Source organism: Falco cherrug, chromosome 3, assembly GCF_023634085.1.
Source record: "Falco cherrug isolate bFalChe1 chromosome 3, bFalChe1.pri, whole genome shotgun sequence".
Lineage (NCBI taxonomy): Eukaryota > Metazoa > Chordata > Aves > Falconiformes > Falconidae > Falco > Falco cherrug.
This window is the reverse complement of record NC_073699.1, coordinates 6,881,833-6,904,583: the sequence shown is the minus strand read 5'-3', so window position 1 is coordinate 6,904,583 and position 22,751 is coordinate 6,881,833. Positions and strand designations below refer to the sequence as shown.

At 34.4% G+C, this 22,751-nt stretch overlaps 1 protein-coding gene across 1 annotated transcript in view; it reads right to left on the bottom strand.

Moving 5' to 3' along the window:
* The window catches only part of CDH9 (cadherin 9), a 66,876-nt gene that overhangs the window by 18,058 nt on the left and 26,067 nt on the right, over positions 1-22,751 (bottom strand). Inside the window, exons 3-4 of the mRNA XM_005432793.4 lie at positions 3,310-3,429; positions 844-1,011 (exon numbers count right to left, since the gene is read on the bottom strand). Coding sequence (XP_005432850.3) covers positions 844-1,011; positions 3,310-3,429 — 288 coding nt within the window. The remainder of the gene's footprint in view (positions 1-843; positions 1,012-3,309; positions 3,430-22,751) is intronic.

The window sequence follows — 22,751 nt, the reverse complement described above, 5'->3', positions numbered from 1 at the left end:
GTTTCTAAATCAATGTTTTCAGTTATTTATTACCAATAATATGAAAAAAAAATAATCTGATATAGTCAGCATTTGCATGTGACATTCCCGAATCTGATGTTATTTTTTTATCTGTTTTCTTATGTAAATTAATATTAATTTACTGAGTGAAGTTGTAGCACTGGAAAAATACCTTAAATATCTGACAGAATGCACACCTGCACCTGATAAAATGCACAATCCTTATTTGAAGGGTCCAATAAGGACCTGTATGTTAAATATTGACTTGTAACAAAGTACAGTCGAGTATCTTTCTTACAACTACCCTCTTTTCCCGTATTTACAAGCCCTTTGCTTTCTTCTAAGACACTTAAGGGGTCCTGAATGTTCCTTTTAAATACAACTAATATACCAAACATCCGAGTGCTGAATGGGTTTTCAACCCCAATTGTACAAACTACAAAAGTGTCACTGCAAATACCTTATATTTATATAAATTTATAACAAAAAGGAAGCTAAACATGTGGAACTATAAGTGCCTCCAAAAACTTCTAGATTTTGTAATTGAATTCCTCTAAAGGCTTTCAAGTCACTGCAGTTAGCCTAGGTTATTGTTACAGCTCGCATTCCTGTAAGCACACTAAGAATGGGAAGTAAGTTTATCATTCCAAGAAGTATTTTGCTCTTAAAGAAATGGAAGCAGTGATTCCCATTTGTCTTAATAATGCTGCAACATAGACGCAGCAGTGGGCTAGTATTTATACTAAATAAAAAGGGAGAAAAAAAATCCCAGACTGTGACAGTATAACAGCTGATTTTAGAGAGTTTTTTTGGAAAACAACAGAACTATGAGATGCTCCATACTCTGGGGGAAGCGAGGTGGATTGTCGTTGACATCCGTCAGAGTGATGTTCACAGTGGTGGTCCCTGATAGTCCTCCCATCTGGCCTCCCATGTCCTTTGCCTGGATGACCACTTGGTACTGTTCCCTGTTTTCTCTGCTCATGTCCGGTAAAGCAGTCTTGATTATGCCTTGGAAAAGAGAGGAAAAGAAGAAACAGAGAAGTGAAGTACCACCCACTTTAATCTCAGAGTTTTTACATGGATTCACATAAGGTAACTGTGCAGATGTTAATCCATAGTAATCAAAACAAGAAATACGGCAATAAGCCTTTCAATCTAAGGCTGATTTAATGTGATTTTAAGAAAAATAAAGGAGAAATAAATGTAACAGGGATATTATTCATTGTTTGTGATGTGCTAAATGAATCTAATCATTCTTTCAATGACAAAAATATAAATTTGTTGAATTAATGATACTTTTCAGCTACTGTCCCCAGCTATTATTTTAATGAATTTTTAACCTCCAAACCTGGTGAGGTTTTGATGTTATAGCGCAAGACTGAACTCTAACATGCCTTGGATTCATTCTTTGGACTGTAATAGAGCATAGATTTTAATGTCCAGTGATGGCCGCTGTAAGATAGCTAGGGTTATAAGTAATAAAAAAAAAATTAGACAAGACTATAAAATCTTTTCTGGGTGTCCAGTCTCACTAATTTCATAAATGTAATTTAAATGTCTCAGAGTGTTCTGAAGACACAAAAGTAGGGAGCTCAGGAGACAAAACCAAAAATCCCATAGCCTGAACACAGAAGTCACCTCAATTCTCTTGGGGTCCAGAGCCCAAAAGACCATTTCATTGAAGTGGACACACACAAGTTTTCTTTCAGAAAATCAAGCAGAACTTTTTTTATTTTTTTATTTTTTTATTTTTTTTTTTTTGTATTTTGAAGGTGGTGGCTTTGCAAGGCTGAAGTGATGAGGGTTTTCTCTTGTGAAGTGGGAGAATTTAAACACAGCATCCTTCTTGCCCGGGTTATTTACACCTTTGCCTTTCCTTTCTCAGAAGGTGGCTCTCATTACAAGCTTATCTTGATATGGAAACTGGTTTATTCTGCAAAAAGCAGCTACATTGGAAGACTCCTATTCATAGAAAGAGAGTGAAACAAAGGAAAAAAAGAAACACCTTTGTAGTCTAGTGGTTATGGCATTTATGTCTGATCCAGGATTACCAGGTTCTGATTACTTTACTTGTTAATATATGTAACATTAAAAAGCAAATTGGATAAAAATGAAAGATAATCCTAGAAACAAAGATGAGAACCCAGGTCTCCCCAAAACCGTTTGCCTGCCTGATCTCCTGCTGCTATCAGTTAATGACCATGTGGTACTGAGCCTGTTTCCCTGCTTATGCCTAGTACATATGTTTTGAGTAGGAGACTGGAGAAAAGAGAAAAAGAAGAGAGACAGGGAAAAGGTGGAAAAAACCCAAACACTTTAATCCTAGGCAAAATTATTATGCTTCCCTTTAAAACTATAGCCATGTGACATACAATCTTTTTTATACAATGCCCTTGCTGTATTTAAAAAAGAATTTGTTTCAAAAGGAAATTAGGCATCATCTGATTGTGCTTAATGGATTATTAACTTCAGGGATTCTGGGCACAATTGCACTTAAACTCTGGATTCTCAAACTAGAAAAATGTAGATAATGTGCAGGAACAAGATAATGCAATTCCTGCTAAATCTTATGTGCATTAGGATTAAATATCTGGAGGAGAGGAGAGTGGTGTTCTTTGTTTCTTTTGTGAATCCTGATTTTGGATTATAGATATCCAAAGTTCAAACAAGTTTTTCTTCTTTGTGTCTGTCTCTTATGTAATTTCTGGTGTAACAGTGAAAAGGGTGTCCATTCATACTTTACAACTTAGAATCATTAATGCTTCTTGCTTCAATTCTAATAGCTGTTGGAATCAGAGTACAGTTGTTAAAAACTTCAACTTAAAGAGTTAAAAATTGTCAAAAATCAAGAATCAATCACAAACTTTTAGAAATATTTAATTTACCTTTGGGGATATATTTTTTTTTTTTAAACCTTATATTCTGACACTTTCCAGCTCCTTTTTTCTTTTCTTAAAGACAAACAGATGAAATTCCCAGAAACTGGTGTAAAATAAATTTTAATATTTTCATGATTCTTTGGACCCTTTACAGTAAGCTACATCCTTGCTGGACTGTTGACCTTTACAGTTAACACTCATCTTCTGGTACCAAGTAAAGAAGTTCTTCTGAAATAATTTTATTTTAACAGAAAAAGGCATACTTTCACTGTGATTCCAGTTGCCATTTAGAAAAAGTGTATCAGCTTCATGACAAGTCATATGATACCATAAGCTTGTTCCAATATTTAAATGCAAGTGAAAAACCTCTTGATCCCTGCATCCTGTCTCTGTATTTGCAAAAAGTAAGACTAAATGAATTACTAACCTGTTTCTGGATCCACTGAGAAATATGGCTGTCCCTGGAGGATGCTGTACACCACTTTGGCACTGTTTCCATAGTTGGCATCATCAGCGTCTGTGGCTGTCACTTGAATAACAGATGTACCTAAATGGGTACCAAGCAAGGAATCAGCAGATTTTAAGACATCTACTTCTTGTAAACCACATAGAGTTGTTTCAGTATTAAATTCAGCAAAACATCAAACAGCACCCAGTGAACAAACCCAATGTTACCCTACCCAAGCAAACAGTAAAATAAAGTCTCATCTTCCTCATGACTAAAACTAAAATTTTTATTACTTAAGATTCACGCTTCAGTTAAACATGAGTAAATGCATAGGGATTGATGCGTCTTTGAAGCCCAACGCAACATTAGGTTTTGGGTGATCAGACTTGAAGATTTTTATTTTCTTATAACATGACCTCAGTTGAAACTGTTCACTTGAAAGGTAGGTAAAAAGTGTGAAAGTACCTTTATGATTCTTAAGATTGGATTACTCAGTAAATTAACCTAAAACAAATTTCCCCATATTAATTTTCTGCTTACATGACAACCTCCAAATATCTGAAGTCAGAAAGAATAAAAAAATTTGTCTCATTGTCCTGATTTCAAATGGATTGAATTAATGTTCTTCCTAGTAGCTGGTACGGTGCTGTGTCTTAGATATAATATGAGAATAATGTTAATTTACTGATGTTTTAGTTGTCGATAAGTAGAGCTTACCCTAATTCAAGGACTATTCAGTTTCTCATGCTCTACCAGTGAAGAGGTTCACAAGAAGCTGGAAGGAAGCACAGCCAACCTGAACAAGCCAAGGGAACATTCCATACCATAGAATGTCATGCTCAGTATATAAACAGGTGGGAGTTGGCTAGGAGGAGCCAATTGCTGCTCAGGGACTGGCTGGGCATCAGTCTGTGGGTGGTGAGCAATTGCATTGTGCATGACTTGCTTTTCTTCAGTTCTATTCCCCTCTCTTTCTCTTTGTGGTCTCCATTTTCATTACAATTATTATTACTTGTATTAGTAGCAGTATTATATTTACTTTATTTTAATTATTAAACTGTTCTTATCTCAACCCACAGGTTTTAATTTTTTCTGATTCTCCTCCCCATCCCACTGGGGGGAGGGGCAGAGTGAGTGAGCTGCTGTGTGGTAATTAGTTATCAGCTGGGATCAAACCATGACACTCATCCTACCTAATTTTTAAGATGCTTTTAAAAATATTAGCTTGGTTTTGCAATAAGAAATTCTGGGTTTTTTTTCTCCCTGGATCAAAGTTATCCACCTGTTTGGCAAATAATTGCCATTAAACAACAACTACATTTTTTCAGCATTCACTTGTTTTGCATGGAACTGGCTTACCCGTGTCCTGTAATCACAATGAGGAGAATATAGGTTATATGGGATTAAGAGCACTGTGAACCTTTAAATTTGGTGTAGTTTATGGATTAGAAGCAAGTGAAAGCTTCCATAAAGCCTTTCTTATAAGATATATAAATGGAAAAAACAGTTATTCAGAAGTTTTTGTGTCTAAGCAGTTTTCAAGATGTCAGGATACATTTTGCTAACATGATCTAGATATGACAGATGTCTGGATAAATGCAGGCAGTCCAATAGCTAGAAGTGTAAAGGCCATTAAATCCTTGCCAAGGGCAGAAGGGTGACTGAGAAGTAGCTCTTCACCCTGTTTGTGGCTGGGTATTTTTTAAGTATCTCACGTTCCTTATAAGAAAAAAAGTCTAGTGAACACTGTCCACTGAAGTGTTTCCTTTTTTTCTTCACCTGCACCCTCTCTAGATTGAAGTTCACCCAGATAACTTGAAGTATCTGTCTTGACTATAAATTTAGAAGATGCTTATTTACCTGTGACTAATGCAATTGAAATGAATCATCTCTACTGTCGCTCTTCACTGTATATGAGGGATCGGGGAAAGTAGAAATCCAGACTAATCAAAACAGATTTATGAAGGCACATATTGTTTGATCCTGTTAGCTGGATCTGTTTTCTTATAGTATGTAATACTTCTTTACACATAATAGTTTTTCCTACATAATAGTAACAATTCCAACTATTTCAGGTTATCTGAACAGCATGACAAGAGGGGAGGAATACTTCCTTCTGTGCAACAAACCAGCAGAATGAAGTTGTAAAAATGTTTTATCACAATTCATCGAACTCTGAAGAGGATTTTTACCATCTGCAAACTAGATTACTTTTGCTTGGTTAAACAGTGCCAAGATGAGCTGTAAAGGTAATCCTGAAGAGGTGAATATTTAAGGACAATTTTATCACTAACAGCGTCCAGCAGAACTGCTCGTCTGGACAAAAAATAGATTTTTGAGAAATGTAAAGTTCTATGACTCTTATCTGCTTTCAAAAAAGCAAGTAAGTTAAATCCCATGCCTCCTCAAGACTAACAAGGAAAAGAGACTTAATATCACTTCCCAGCCTATTTAAAAAAAAAAAAAAAGTAAAATTTGTCAGTAGAATCATATGCTTAATACTGTGTGCCACTGTGACATCTCGAAGTTAATGCTCAAGGGAGAGGTGTGTGTCCATCCCACACTTTCCCAAAAAAACCCCAAAATATCTTCATCAGGGAAACTTTTGCTGTGCCCTCCTGACCTAGGCACTCTTTTGGTACAGACACAGATGTTGGTTGTAACAACTGAATGCACATTAACTTTCTTTTCCTATTGTACTGTTATGGTGAAAAAAAGAATGCTGATGCCTGTTTTGAGAATGACTTTTTGTATATATATTTGTGGTTTTGTTTTTTTTTTAAAAGTCATTACAGAGCTCAGGGCAGTCTTTGGGGAAATTTCTATCTTTGTCTCATTGGAATGTATATCTTTGTTTCCTGAGGCTCAAGTGCCGTATAATTATGGTTGCTGAGGACAGCACAGAAGCTGTAACCCTACAGAAACTTTGTGGGTCATCACCAGATATTCAACTGGATCTTAGATAGAATTAGATTTCACTATAGTTTGCAAAATATCAGGGTTTTTTTATTTTTTAATTTTTGTAAAGTGGTGAAAAAATAGGGTTATAACAGCTGTTTCTTCCTAGTAAACTAATAATACAATTGTGAGAAATGATTAAGAAAAGTATGTCCTCAGAAAATTTGTTGTCGGCATGCAGTTCACACTTTTCTCTGCCAACAGTCTGCTGTGTCATAAAGGAGAATCCTCACAGACAAAAGGAAATGCTTGTGCAGCTTTTTTTATGAGGAAAGAAACTTCTCAGGTTTTGGGATCCAAAATTAAACCAGTCTGGATCTTTCTAATTAAAGATAATTATGCCCTGTCCTCACCTCCAGCTGAATGGTACCCACAGAATGTGAATGTATTTATTAATTTGTTTATTTATATTCTCGATTAACTCACAAGCAGCCTTTCCCCCACATTTGTCAGTGAAATCTGCATTATTTAAAATACGAATCAGGCTGCTAGATTAGAAATTAGAAGTTTTCTGAGATACTTACACAGCTGCCAACAAGAGCAGTAATGAAGAAGTGAAGTAGAGCCTGGGAAGAACTGGGGGTATTTTAGGTTTTTTGTTTGTTTCTCACCATCCGGCTCTATTTTTAATGGGCAATAAATCAAATTGATTTTCCCAAGTCGAGTCAGTTTTGCCCCTGATGGTAATGGGAAGTGATCTACCTGTCTTTATTGCAACCCATGAGCTTTTCCATATAATTTTCTTACCCTGTTCTGTTGAGAAGGAGTGAGAGAGCAACTAGATGGCCCTCTTGCAGCCAACCAAGATCAAACTGGTGTGAAAGCTGACAGAAAAAATGTGAGAATAACTACAATAGCAGTCTGAGTGATAATATCACTTTTCTGCAAAACAAAGTGAACCCAAACCTACCCAGCAAGCCTATCCCATTTCAGGATGGGAACTAAATCTCGGAGTTAAGAGGAATGTCTTATTTTCTTTTCCTCTCTTTTTTTCTTTTTCTTTTCCTTCATGCAACTTGCAGATTGTTTTGTTGCGTTTAACTCTCAAAGATTCTCTCTATGTCTTCATACAATGAGTAAGGAATAGCAGTTTGCTGAATGTGTTGAATTTGCCAAGCATCAGCGTGTTTTGGGGTTTTTTTTCTTCATTTTTTTCTCTGCTTAGACGTACATTTGAGTCTGGAAGCTAAGGCACTTTGAAAACACAGCTGTGATGGATGGGGTACTAATTTAAGGGTAGAAAAATGAAGGATAATTGTGAAGATAACCTGAGAGAAAATAAATTTAGATTAAATTTGTTTAAGTAGTGTCTTTGTGTGCATGTGTTTGTGTGTGTGTATGTATGCAGGTATATGCATGTAAGAATGTACAGTCCACAAAAGGAAAACTGAATTAGGGAGAGCATCACTCCACATCTAGGACAGTATAACTCAGTGTTAGGACTAAGTGCCACTAACACAGATATCCAGAACTCAGGAGGTTTAAGACAAAATTGAAAAAAACATTTGAAATGAGAATGTTTTTCTGAATTATGTTTAAAGTATTTTCAAATTTTTTGTGCTTTTCAGTCTTTGAAAGAGTCTTTCTGGTATAATTAAGTCTTCTAACACCATACCAGAGTGCATTGCAAAACTGCAATAAATAACCTGCAGAAGACTGCTATAGTGCAAAAAAGGTCTTCCACTGATGATATAGGCACATATTTTGCTATCTTTTCATGTAAAGTCATACTCTTCAGCATGTAACTCTTATTCCTACTTGGCTTCTTTGGTTGACATGAGTTAAAACAGCTGCCAGTCAGAAGAATATATCTGCATCTATTTGAAAATGCTATTTTTACTGATAACTTTTTCTGTAACCTTCATTTTGAACAGTAATCTCCAGCTTGAGTGAAAAAAATGAGCAGATTATTTTGTTAACGTAGTATGTTTCAAGATTCCACCATGAACGTTGGATCAAAAAGTGTCAGATAGGGATTTAAATATCATTCAGAGCTATGACATTTATTTTCCAAAGGGAATTCTGTAACTTCAAAATGCATGTTGAGTTTGACTCCGACATTTTTTATAAAAGTAAGATTTTAGATCAATTCAAACTTTTGATTTTAAGAAAAAATAAGATGTTTGCTTTAGCCTTTAGCCTTCTAATGTAAAGTTTTCAAAAAGTAATTTGGGAATAAAAGAATCTGAAATTGCTAAACCAGGATGTTTATTACATTATCAGACAGCTTCCTTTCTATTTTTTCTCAACTTCTGTCAAAATTGGAAATTATTGAAAAGTTCTGACTTTTACAGACAATGTGTGTGTGTGTATGTGTACCTAGTCCTGTTTAAGAGAGCGCTCCACTCCAAGCAGAAAGGCTGTTTCATTTTCAGAAATAGAAGAGCAGCTGGGGCAAGCAGAGAGGCAGGAAGGACTTTATCTCCCTAAAGGAGAAGGTCTTGTGCTTGCTTCCTGTTTTCACACACAATGACAGCTTGCTGTTCATCAAATTTATTTATGGAGGAAAGATTTTAGAAGTGGATTACTTTCACAAGCTGAAAAGATTTGGGAGAGCTCTGGAAAACCGCTGGAGGCAAAATTAAGAATTTTGTTTGGCTAAAAGCCTAAGGAAGATAAGCGAACAGACAGTTTGCTCACACAGCATGGCTCCAAGTATTATTTTCATGTGGATATACTACGGAGATGCCCCAGCTGAAGACATGAGTGAAATTTTAGGTGATCTACAAAAGTATTGACAGATATTAAACCACTTTTGTTTTTGAGAGCACTTTGTTCTCTCTGGATATGAGTCTGTGCTTAGGCAATGAGCTGGAGAAATTATGAACTAGGAGCAGTCAGATGGCACTACCCAAGCCTAAAAAGTTTAGGAACACATAGAATTCACCATCAAATATCTCATTACCATATCAGTTGGACTACAACACTTCAGACTGCTTTCTATACAAAAGGCAGGACTAAATATGGTTGAGAGATAACTCTTACGTTTTGACTGGAAGACAATTCTATGTAGAAAGCTGAACAAATAGGGAACTGCAAAGTAAACTTTGCTCTTTTGTACATGACCACAATTTAATGGAGATTTTACTGAACTGTTTTTTTCTTTGATGTGGAAAAGGCCAGAAGGTTGGTAGTATGAAATATTTGTCAGAGCAAAGGAAAAGGAAGAGTCAAAGCAGAAAAGAGCAAGTATCAAGAGGTAAATAGATAAATGATCCAGGCTAGAAGAGGAATAAAAGGCCATGACTAAAAAAAAAATAATAAATTAATAAATAAAGCCAACTTAGAACATATAAGGAACCTGAGGAGGCAGACTTAATGGAGCAATAACATGATATTGGAAAATTAAGAAGAAACTTAAAAGGTGATTCAGCTATGTATATTCAATAGAAATGTATAAAAAAGAAAAAGGAGGAAAAAGGTGGCATAAAACTGGAGATACAATCGTTTATAAATTACACTTTATCAAATCTATGATTTTTAATAATCTGCCTTATAGGCATGAGGTGAAAACTTAATTTCACTTGAAAACATGTGTGTTATTTTTGTGTATACAGTCTCACATGGCTGTTCGAGAAGTCAGCTGATATGCTACCTCCTGTAGGTGAGTACTGTGCTTTTGTTGTGGCTACCCACTGATCTTCCATCCAGGAGTCACAAGCTTTGCACTGCTGTGATATACATAAACAGTGACTGTAACCTCTGCCAAGGTGACTGAAACTAATTTATGAGAGATGCAAGAAAACAAAGTTATGCTGCATGGCACAGCCTTACTTCTGTCAGAGATACCTTTTCCTCTCCATTTCACTGCATACCAGTAAAAACAGATGGACCTTACCATCCATTCTGGAAACATAAGATGCTGTTTTTTATGCAGCTTTACTCTGGAAACAGTCCCTTGGATTTTATAAATATAATGGGGAAATAATTTTTGTCACTTCTTGTCAGTGTTGCGTTTTGGTGTTTTGTTTAGTGCTTCCTATTCTATGATAAAATGAAGTAAAATTTTAGATTGTGTTACCAGAACTTGCATTAAAGAAGTATGTGCTAATGATTGTCTCACCACATAAAAAAATGCAATGTGACTTAACTACTCTGTCTTTAATCTGCCTGAAATACTGCATGAGGTAGAGGCTTTTGCCAGTGAATACAATACAAACGCCATTCTAACTTAGTACCTTAAATTGGACTAGAAAAGAATGGCTAAAGCTGAACAAAGCCTCCAGCCCCAGCCCTCCCACTGTTCAATACCTTGATACAATAACTTTAGTTTTCCTTTGGCAGCAATTGTAACTGTGAACTGCATCAGATGCCCTGCATGAGAATTTGGAAAGTGTTATAGATGCAATAACAAGTGGGAAACAGCAAAAAGAACAAGAAGCAGTTTGATGTATCGGTGGGAGAACACTGTTTATTCTTTTGGAAAGCTTCATTTTCCCCTTCTTACCATAAAGAAAGTCACTGCTGAAATAACAATACTGGTACCATCAAATGGCAGTGATAAGACAGAGAAAAGAGTAGTCAGAGTTTTCAAGTGCTAATGTTGACTGGCTTTTACATTGCATTCCCTAGTGACTAAAGAGGTACAGTATAAAGTAATTATAATAAATTAAATGCAGCTTAGGAATCTTCATGTTGTTCAATACACTGTATGTACTTGCAATTAGAAATCACACTTAGGCAAAGCAAGTATCTGCAGCCTATGTTCAAAAAGAAATTGAAACCAAAAATGAAAATAATAAAACACAACATTATCTTCAAAATATCTATTCAAAATAGTGAAACTCCCCCGCAGCATGTTTCTGGGCCTGGAGCTGCTATGCATATTGAAAGGTTGTTCCAAGTAGATAGAACTAGTTGCTAATGAAACCAATATGTTGAAGGAGCAACAAGTAATACCATAATTTGGCAGTTAATTATGTTGGTTGCTCTTTCACTGACCACAATGCTTTAATGGAGTATATGGAAACAATCCAGCTTTATGGACTACCAGCTGCCATCTGTGGCAGATCAGCCACAGGAACTCCACCACTTCTTTCCTTGTTAAACATGAGAGCTGGAGACCTTGGCCCTTTTTCCCATCTTAATTTCTGGAAGACTTAAAAACAAAGAAACAAACAAACAAACAAAAAAACCCCCCAGCTTTCAGCTGTTTTTATGATACACTTAGGAAGAACTTGTCCTCCTTGACCCTGCTAGGAGTAGTAGTTCATAAAGACTCAAACATAGTTATCTATTGGTTAAAAATCCTAATTCCTAGCCAACAGTTCCAACTAAGTTTTCAGTCCTATTATAATTTTTAATTTATAAAATAATGAAGAAATCATAGGGATGTTATTTCTCCACTACTTTGAGTGCCCTTTGTTCATGCAGTACAGTTTTAAGAAGCTATCTGCTTTGCCCTTTTCTCAGAAGGAGTTACCTGGGGTCCTCCATACAATCTCTACAGATTTCACTTATGAGCAAAAAAGCAAGCTTAAAAGAAAGTGTTTTCAATAATCGCCACCTTTTAGGACTAAACTTTGAGTTTCTGAGTTCTCTGTACAGCTCTGTATTTTAAAATGCAACACAGACCAGTTTATGGGGTTTTTGGAAGGAAAAGTTAGTTTTCTGTACCTATTTAAAATTTGCTTTCTTCTTTTGAGCTCTGCTTTTGTATCTCTCTATTAGATTTCGGAGAGATTCTGCTATGGATTTCTGTTTATGACTGGAAGCTAGAACCTCACTCTCTTTTGCATATTAAAAATTTGTCTGTAATACAAGTAAATAGAAATCTTTACAGAGTATCTATCTTTTGCCAGCTCTGCAAACAGGTGCAATTTGAAACCATATGTGAATTTCTATTATGACCATGAAAATGTAGTACATGACTATTAAGACAACAGGCTGGTTTCATATTTATTTTATTTTGGGGCATTTTTATCATCTGTGGGAACTCCTGTTTGGGTGGTGATAAAGTCTGACTCTTTAAACATTAATACAGCTGTGGAAAATAATAATTTTCTATGAAAGTGCAGTAAAAGAAGTTATCGGTAAAAAATCTACATTAGTATCTGATATGTGATTCATGAAAGCCTCTGGCTTCTGTCACATTAGATACTGTGGATATTGTCTGTGGAAATGACAATAAAGACCTGTAATTTGGAAGAGAAATGGAGTCTAAAGCAGAGAAAATGAAACAAATTCAGGGCTGTCTCAGTCATGGGCTTTTTTAAAATTACATTAGTTAGAATACTATTTTTAGACAAAAGCAAGACTTCTAGAGCTTGCATGGCTATATATATAAGTAAATATAGATGTAAGTATATACGTGTGTATGTATATACATGTAGATAAACCTCCTGAAATATTAAATAGGTTCACTAGGGACTTTTATGTTATTATTTCTAGACATTCCATTTATCTTCAAAAGTGTTCAAATATCTTGAGTATAATCTTCAAATGATACCCATGCAGAAGTGCTTTACTGAAGACTGAGTTTCCAATGTCTGCAAATTGATCACAAGTGCATTGGCTATTGATTGCAGGGTTATGGTCACAGTAAATGACGCACATAATAAGGGTTATCTTATATGGACAAATCTCATAGATTTTAAATCTTCTGGTTGAAAAAATTTAAGGTATTGATTCCAAATTTCTTGTCTGGGAAACGCCTGACCTAATTTCCAAAGGTTTAGAGGCTGGAGTGTCTAGGTCTCAGTGAAAATTAGTTGGACATATGCTTTTAAATAGTTTGTTTCTCTTACTTAGGTAGACACGCTTTCCTGATAACTAAGGTATCTTTTAATATCTTGTTCATGAAAAGTCAGTATTAGTCTTCTAGACCATGAAATATAAGATACTTTTTTTTTTTTCTGTCCTCTCTTTTAACCACCTCAGTGCAATAAAGAGTTGGCTATTATTCAGGTGGGTTTTTTTTACACAGCTGTCATATATTTTGAATTTATGATGAAATAAACCTTTTGATCTTTTGTTTACATCTCCAGTATACTGTGCACATCACCTTATTTATCACAGGCTATTAATCATTTGCCTTGGAGCAGAGAGGAGTAACTGTTATTGAGTTTGCTTTCTGACAGAAAGCTTTGATGAGAATTTGCTATTTATTCGCAGCAACTCTTAAAAGCAGGGTATTTAAACGAATATATATACTTTGGTGGACAGCAAATTAGGTTGTTTTGCTTTGTTTTTTAAATTATCAATTAGGTGTGAGAAATATGTATTTTAAATATGAAGATATGAACAACTTTCATAAGGAATAAAATTGATACTTGCACAGATCTTAATTATACCTGATCTTAATTTCACAATGTCACATATCTATGAGGTTGTAAGAAAAAGCTCTTCTGGAGAGTCTTTTGAGGCATCTGGTTACATAGTAAACAATAAAGTAACTGTGAGTTTCAGGATTTCCCTGTGAAAACTTGCAGATGGATATTTTTCTCGATATTAAGAAAAATACAGTGTTTGCCATGACAAGTGCTGTAGCCTATCTTGTTCCACGTACTTAGTAAAAGATGAGTATCAGTGGGAATAATGTAGAGTAGCTTCCAAATAAGCAGGAGTTAGACAAGATAGTCCAAGATAAGACTTCTTACCTTCATTTTCTTGACTCTGTGAAGGCTGTGTATGACACAGAAAATTTCCAAAATGACTATATGATTGGCAAGAAAGAAAAATGATGACATGTAATAGAATTCAAGCTGAATTGTTAATTGAAGAAAACCACGCACACAGTAATTGCCATTTCAATTATTCATCTTGTATGCTGCTAGAAACTTGTTACCAATTCTTATACCTATTTTCATCATTTAACTGAAAGAAATGTCATTTACCATTTCTGTAATATATATAAACATATTTATCTATTATATATACATATATATATATATATGTATGGGCACATTTTCAGTGAGAAATTTACTTATTTAACAATCTTGTATCCATTATGGGCAGACTTTCATAGTCCTTCCATCTCAGTAGAGAGCCATTCAATGGTCTCTTTTAGGGAGAACTCTTTTGGAAGGGTAATGTTCCTCTCCTGACCTTCCTACTCTTAGGCTGGTGGTACACTGAAGATAGATCATTTGTAATAGAAGTAGTACTAATCATTCAGATTCATATGAGATAAAGTTTTCATTTCTCAGTAGCTCTACTAAAACTGAGAGTTAGGGGTGGAGTGGGATAGCTCATTAAATGAGATACACATAAATAAAGAAGTAGGAGCATGGACCTTTGTTTCATGACAGATTGGTCTGTTTGATGAGACTTAGTTCTTTGGGAGACTGAAAATTATGTAAACACATCTTTATGTACATTTTACTCTGTGTGACAGTTACTTTAAGTTATCATATATTAGAAAAATAAATTGTAAAAAATTGTGGTTTATCTTATGCACAAGTATGATCCATTGTATATTACTTACACATTTTGGAAACCCTTAGAAGTTACAGATAAATCTGGCAGGGAAAAAAAATCCAAACCACCCTGCCTTTGTGTTTGATTTTCAAAATAGATGCATGCATGCGTTAGCATGTTTTTAAAAAATAAACCTGACATTCTACACGCAGCTGCATAACATTAGCAACTAAAATGTATATTCAAGCATTCAGAAAGCTGCCTTTACTTTTATAAATTACTGAAAAGCTTCTGCATTCAGAAGATTAGGCTAAGTAAGCATCCCAGATGTGCTTTGATTTAACAGAATAAAAAAGAGAAATCATATTTCTCAATATAATTTGTAAATTTATTTTATGGCTACATATAACCAATTCTGAAACAGGTTTAACTTATACCTAGTTAATTACAATTCCTTACTTAGATCTGTGTGTCCAGTCTTCCCAGCCTACAACAGATCCAAAGTTTGAGAAATCCCATTTTCAAAACTCATTTAAATTAAGAAAAAAAAAAAAAAATTTAGACACCTAAACCTACACAAGTAACTTAACTACACAGTGTCGGAAAAAAATCCTGTACATTAGCATGATATAAACAGAGACATTAATGTTAGCACTTTAAGACCAAGATCTGACCTTAGACAACAGATTACCTTCTCCCCACTACTAACTTGCTTACTTTAACGTCATGTTATAATTGTAATAAAGGATATAAAATGGGCATGCCTCTATTTGACATCTTCCTTCTGATAAAGAAGTAATGTCAATTAGTCCCAGCTATTCCAGTCCTTGGTACTAGCAGTTCAATAGCCTCAGGCTCCAATATTGTCACATAAATGTGAGAAGGAGCTCACCGCACCTGTTATATTGTATGCTGTCTTAAAAGAAGCAAAATTATTTGGCAGCTGGTAGCTGCAAGAGCTCATAAGGGAATAAATTAGGTGCCTGTAAACTGGCATCATAGATAGAAACTCAGTATTTACTGTGGCTCTGAAAACAAGTTGCACATGGCTGTGAATTGTAACATGTTTATATCAAAGGATGTATAAAGGTTGCATGTTCATATCAGGAGGTATATATACTGGCTGAAGTAATGTGGCTGTTCCTTTATACTTTCAGAATGTCAATGAGATTTTTGTTTTTTAGATGTGAAGCCGTGAAAGATGAAAAGACCTTGGTTTAACATCCTATCAGAAAGACATCTCTAACAATGCAGAACTTATCCCATTGTACTGCACTGCAGTGTGAGCAAAAGTGCTGATGTAAAGAGTTTGGGCTCATTATGCTTTTGTTCAGAGATTATAGTGTTATAGCTGAAAATCTACTGAAATAAAAAGAAGGAAAATGGATAGATTAAAAAATGTTTAGTGGAAGTATGATACAGGAACTTTTAATGCTGATTTCAAGCTCTAATCTACAGAGGTCCAGACCTATGGTTTTTTTTGTTTTGTTTTCAATGTACACAGATAATGGGAAATAATAAAATTGTTGCAATAAAGTAGCCAGGCAAACAGTATTTTACTGAGTCATTTCAGAGGAATATAATGGGGAGCCACGTTTAAAATAGCCCAGGCCTGAAAATTCCATTTGGCAAGAAGACTGCTACTCCACGGGTGCTGTAATGTCTGTTGCTGCAGTAGCTGAACACACTTCGACATATCGATGGAGCAGAGCTGTTCTAGTCTTCCACTAGTGGGTGGGGAATTGATACATAGAGAGATTAAATGAGCTTGTGTTCACCTACAAACTGCATCTCCAAAGTTTAGGCTAACCAGTTTACAAAGCCTATAGTAGCCTATAGTGCTTTAAAAGTCACCCATCCTGCTTACTAATCGCTGCATTTGAACTGCTGTCATCTTAGTTCTTCCTATGAGAAATAGTTTAGACCAGCATGCTGTGAAAGGTCAGCAGGTGGAGGTTTATGGGAGCTCAGAGGAGGTCAAAAACTTCTAAAAATGAATTGACAGCAGCTCAGTTCCTGTAGGACTGAAATATGGAAATTATTTATACCTTCCTGTGTTTACAGCAAGTGCTAACTTTATTTGTTGACAGCACTTCTGCAAAACCTTTATTTCTTCTACCACCAAGAGTGAGCAGTTACTCACAGGGGGTGAATAGATGATTCTGATTTTCCCGTTGTGCTGCCTCAGACTTGTGGTGTCTTAATAAGAAACAAAACCTGCCCCCTCCCCTCCCCCCCCCCCCAAAAAAAAAAAAAAAAAAAAAAAAAAAAAGATGAGAAAGGAAGCGGGAGTCTTGTCTAGAAGATATGAGGATTTTGTAGCTGAAGAAAACTGAATGTCAAGTGATTTTTAGCTGAGGTTAGATACTGCTGGATGAAAGAGTCTCTCCTGCTTTTATCTGCTATGCTTTGCATGGTCCTGTCGCTTCCGTAGTACCAGCTCTGGCATCTGACTTCATGTGAACCCTCCAAGGGAAAAACAGTAGTGGAAAAAGAATATTGACCTTGAACAATCCATTTTTCTGATGAATTAGCTCCTTAAACTTTCTTCTTTTATGTTTAGAAGGAAACTGGGTAAGGCATAAGACAGCACAAATAGGAGCAGAGACACCAAAAGAAGAAAAAGAGCACCACTACTTTTGGCTGTAGCTTGAGATCTGCTTCTCTGTAGTGTTAAAATGTTCTGTAAATCTTAAATTTGTGGATTATTTAAATTCTTCAGAAGTACTGCTTTGAATCTTGTTAAGGCTGATTTTTGTCCCTCATTTTTCTGAATGTGCAGTCCCTCGATTTTTTCAGGTGTGACATTAACACATTCTGCATAAACTTTAAAGGAACTATAGTATTTCTAATGACTTATGAGGAATTTCCCAAATTTTATAAACATGATTTATTTAAGTTTCCTCTTTACCTTCATATACATATATATATATACATAATATATACATATTAGGTTTTATGTGATTTCTTATGTTAGTTTTTTAAGTGTTTATCTTTTTTTCAGTCAGTAACAGAATAATGCAGCATCAGTAATGGATAAAATGACTAAATATAAAATCAACAAAGCTCTGAAAGAGAAAAACAAATAGATGAATTCAATAGTTACTTTACATTTCATATGTTGTATTTGGATGTTGAATAGAGCTGTACAACAATATTGTCCCAAAATGTTATTGTTAAAAAATAGTTAAATTGCTTTCTGGATTCTAAAAGGAAACTTGTATTTCTTTTGGATCAGCGAGTATGTTTATTTGTTTCTCGAGCTCAAATAATTAGTTGGGAGTGTTGTAAACTCATAGATCTTTCCTCTGAGAATGGTTTCCTTCTTTCTCTTGAAGAGCCAAAATGTCTACATTAACTATGATTTTGTTTATCTATCCTCAGGAAAAAAGCAGTAATTGTAAATTGTTATTAAATTTTACAGTAATTGTGTACATTAATCATGAAATAAAGTTGGTGCAGTGAGATCCTAACACTTACATAACATCCAGCTTGAAATCACTGGACCTGCAGAAATTCAAAATAACCTGTTCATAGTATCAGAGCTGTAGTAAGTAAGTTCCTTGCACAATAGACCTCTTTTTTGCTAGGAAAATGCTGTCCATATTTTATATACATACTTATACAAATGATAAAATAATTTAAGGAAAAAAACCCTCATGATCAAAGTAAGATTCCTTTGGTGTTCTAATGTTTCTTTTCTTTTTTAACTGGAAATACAAATTTTTAAAACACCAACTCATACACTTCTGCAAAAGTTCTACCTCATGTCAAATACAAAATATTTGTAAAGAATTCTATATGCTATCCTAATAAAAATGTAATGCAAGCCTATTGAAATAAAAATGCTATGCATGTATCTAACAGAATGCATGTGCAGAACTGACAAAACCACAAAATACACCAATTTTACTGGAAAAGTAGATTTATATTTTTAACTGTTCAACAAAATGAGGTTTTTCCCTTTTCACCTAGATGGTTTATTTTAAGAAAATATTATGAGGCATTGAACTCATATTTTATGTTTTCATCTGTATTTTATTGAAGGGTGGCTTTGTTTTCACTATAAAGACTTGCATAAAAATAATAAAGAAGGTAAATCTAAGAAGGATAAAAATACTGGATTTAAAGAAGAGAATCCTATGCAGGTTCTACAGAGGTTTTGAAATTCTTTAGTTCTACTGGCAAATGCAGACAGAAATATAGGAAGTATTCTATCTACAGGATTTCTGCCATTGTGCTTAGTTTGACTAAAAGGAATTCTAATGCTGTATTTTAAGTGCAGTAAAACATGAACTTGCAGGTGAAATATTTATTTGAAATATATCTTCCTCTATATATAAAGATAACTCAATTCATTTAAAAATAGAGTATAAGTTAATAATTATCATTCTGGAATTTTGCAAGTTAGCAAAGCAGTTTTCACAAGCTTGTGGCAAAGTCAAGACAGTCATTCACAGCTTTTTTTAATAAGCAGCTGAAATGAGGGAAAATATGCAGAGAGGAAAATATAATTATTTCCTGCTGAAATATGAAAGATGAGAGCTGCTTCCATTTAGTCGTTTACACACATCTGTACGTTAATGCTTACTGACATAAGCAAATTCAAAAATAGAAAATGTGATGGTTCCTGTATTTGGTTCAGGTTTTTTTGTTTTGTTTTGTTTTGTTTTTTTCTTTCTTTTTTTTTAATTGTAAGGCCTACTTAGTCTTGTAAGAGCTTCCTATACAAGCTAACAAACTGTTCTTGAGAAATACATTTATGATTATGTGATGCTGAAAATGTGATGTAACTAAAACTAAATATCACAAAGCACTCTTACTTTAAACCCAGTAGTAGTTGTGATTCTTACAGATTCCCAAGCAATACTGTAGCAAGAGTGAGCAACAATAATGGAACTTCCTTCACAATCATTATGTAATTGATGTTGCAGTATATACTACTGCACTCATAGACAATAGCATGGTAATAAAAATGGAAGTATTAGTGCATATTACCCTGTGTGTTTTACTGCAATTTCATCTCTTCTTCTTTCTTTTAATCTGTGCATATTTATTTTATATATATATATCTTAGAGTATCTGTTAAATACTAGGCACGTTTAGGCACATTCTAATCCTGTATGCCTGAGTTGAAAATGGCTATATTTATGTTTCATATATAATGTCCTATCAAGCTTCACTGTTCAGCCATAAGGAAAACTCTTTTATTCTGAGTGTATGTGCAATAAAAGTAATTTAATGGAAAAATTATAAATTTTCAATTTAGCCATTTAAAATATGGCACTCTATACTCATACAAATCTTGTCATGCAGAAATTCTGAACTAGGGGATGCCTTTGGTTAGATCCATAAAATCTAGAAAGTAGCAGTTAAGTAGGAAGAAACGAGTGCTAAGTTAAATTAGGCATTATCCCTTCTCTTAATAGGATCAATTCAAAGATTAAAAAGAAGTTGTGAAATACTCATCAGCTGCACGCTTAAGATGTTTAATAAGAAAAGATGGTAAGCCTTACTCATTAAAATTAGCAAGGAAGGTACAGAAGGATGCAATATTGACCCAGGTGTCAAAAGGGATTGAACTCCACTGGAGATCTCATTGCTAACTTCCCTTTTTAAAGATTTCTTAATAAATTTATTTATATACTGACAAAAGTGTTTTTCACAATGAGGTGTAGGGTTAGGTTTGATTTTGTTTTATTTTTGCTTTTTAGCAATCATTTTTCACTTGGAAAAATACTTCGATCATAGTTTTGACTCATTTAAGCCTTGAAGATGAAAGTAGATTTTAAGTATGATCAGGGCTGTACTTTCCCTTCTACATGAAGAGGAAATTAAAAGATTATGCTCAAGATGCATATTTAGCTTCTCTGAAGTTTCCTCTTAAAATATTTCTAAAATACAGCCAAATCAGAACAGGTCATGCTTCAAATCCATATGTTCTTCATTGTGACCAAGACTGTATCTTATAGCTTTGACATTCTGTTAAAGATGTTGAACATTTTTGTTCCTATATTTTCTGTATTATGCTTTGATTAACCTTTATGGTCTGTCTAGCATCTTTTTCACATTTTTTTGAATTATTTTTTATTGAATCTACTTACCTAGTCTGACATAAATCTCAGGATTCTTCCAGTTAATTTTAGCACTCTAAAAATATATCTACAGCAGTTATTATCCTCCAGTTCTTCAGCTGATTTTAATGAGAAATTCTGTTATTGAGTTTTGATATCTCTTAGACTAACTTTCTCCTTTTATTTTTGAAGTTAATATCGCTGTGAACATTTAGCATGATCATTTCCATAAAAGCTATCTGAAATGACACTGCAGTCAGCTCACTTCAGTGGTTTTGATTGCTTCCAGTACTAACTTTGCTACACAGCATTTTAGGTATACCCATAATGCTGTTAGATATGACTGGATCCCATTTAGGCATAGCAAGGCTAATTTATGTATAGCTGGATGACTACAATGTAGATATGACAACAGGATTACCACAAACTAGTGCACAAATAAGCATTTATATTTCCCTCTGGGCTTGGATAGGTTGTGCTGAAAATCCATGTTACACTTTCACTGTTTTAACTATCAAACTAGTTAAACATGAGTAAGTTTTGCTGATTGGTATTGAAAATCACACATTCTGTCAGAGGTGTTGACTTATCATCTTCCCTTGTGTGCTTTAGATCTAGTTCTTCCAATAGTAACATAGTGAGAAATATGTAGTATGACATGTCATTTGACTAACAGATACACACAGAGCTAGAAACATTGCTAGTGATTATTCCTCTTCAGTTTCTCAAACTTAGTGACATTTTCCTGAGCTTTCATAAATATCCATTGCCATATTTGTTGAACTTCGCAAACAATAAACATAACAGGTAAAAAAAAATATATTTTAAGACACAAAATTGGGAGGAAGAAAAGAATAGGATGAAAGAGATTTTCCCACAAATTTTTTACTTGCCTCTCATGAATATATTTCTTAAAATATGTATAATATAATTATGTAGTTGTTTGCAGTCAGAAAACTTACTTGGTTAGGTATGCAAGAATCTGTGTATATATAGTTGTAACAAATAACCTTCATCATCCTAAGTATTTATGCAGGTAATCAAGAGCTACACTGACCTTTTCATTTGATTTGGTCTTACCAAAGATGATCACTTTGTTCCAGAGATTCTTGGTTTTATTTTATTATTCTTATTTTCTTTCATTTGTTTTAGAGAAACATAGAATTAAGAGCCACTTGAGTTTTTATTCTGAAGTCTTCTGGTTTTCTGAAATGCACTTTTGTGATCTGTCTTTTTTCTTTCTTTTCATTTTCAGTATATTTTTTATACTATTCTTTTAGATTTACTTACTTTCACAGCAGCAATAATCCTAATATGCACTCAGTAACTTCTATTTCTTATTCTTTCATGACTTACTTTACACAAACCTCCGATTTCAAATTCCATCTTAAATTCTACAGTCTGGAAGCAACTAAAAGGTTTGGTCCTACTTCCTTACCAAGTTCAACTTTTAAACTTCTATTTGACACCTATCTAATCTGTAAACAGCAATATATACTAAAACCACTGAAGAGATTAAGTGTTGAGGTGTAATGAACCTACTTGCATAATTGACAATTCTGTAAATTTATGATGTTCTGCAATAAACAGTATGTTCAGGAAAGAATTATTTGGACCGCATATCCAGACAAAAGAAAAGCTAATTGTTCATTAAATCTTACCTCTTGAATGAATAATAATTACAACTGCTTAAATGCCATTTTTATAATGCATTGGAGATTTTTTTTAATGGATATCCTAGCCACCGTAGAAAGTATGAACCAGGAGCTACTTCCACAGCCCATTGTTTGAGCTTAAGTTTTGTCAGTCTCTCTCTTTTCCTCTTTTCTCTGCGTTTTTTTATACGTGCTGCCTAGTGCATATTTGCTGCCTTATGCTTGCATAGCTTTCTTTTGTCTAGATATTTCTAGAACTATATTATCTTCATTTTTTGTTTTATGTGTTCTCTTGTGTGCTGTATGGGAATGTTTAAAAAAGTACCACTTGCTCACCTGTAAGTTGTATTCCACTTATGGCAAGTATCTCACCTTT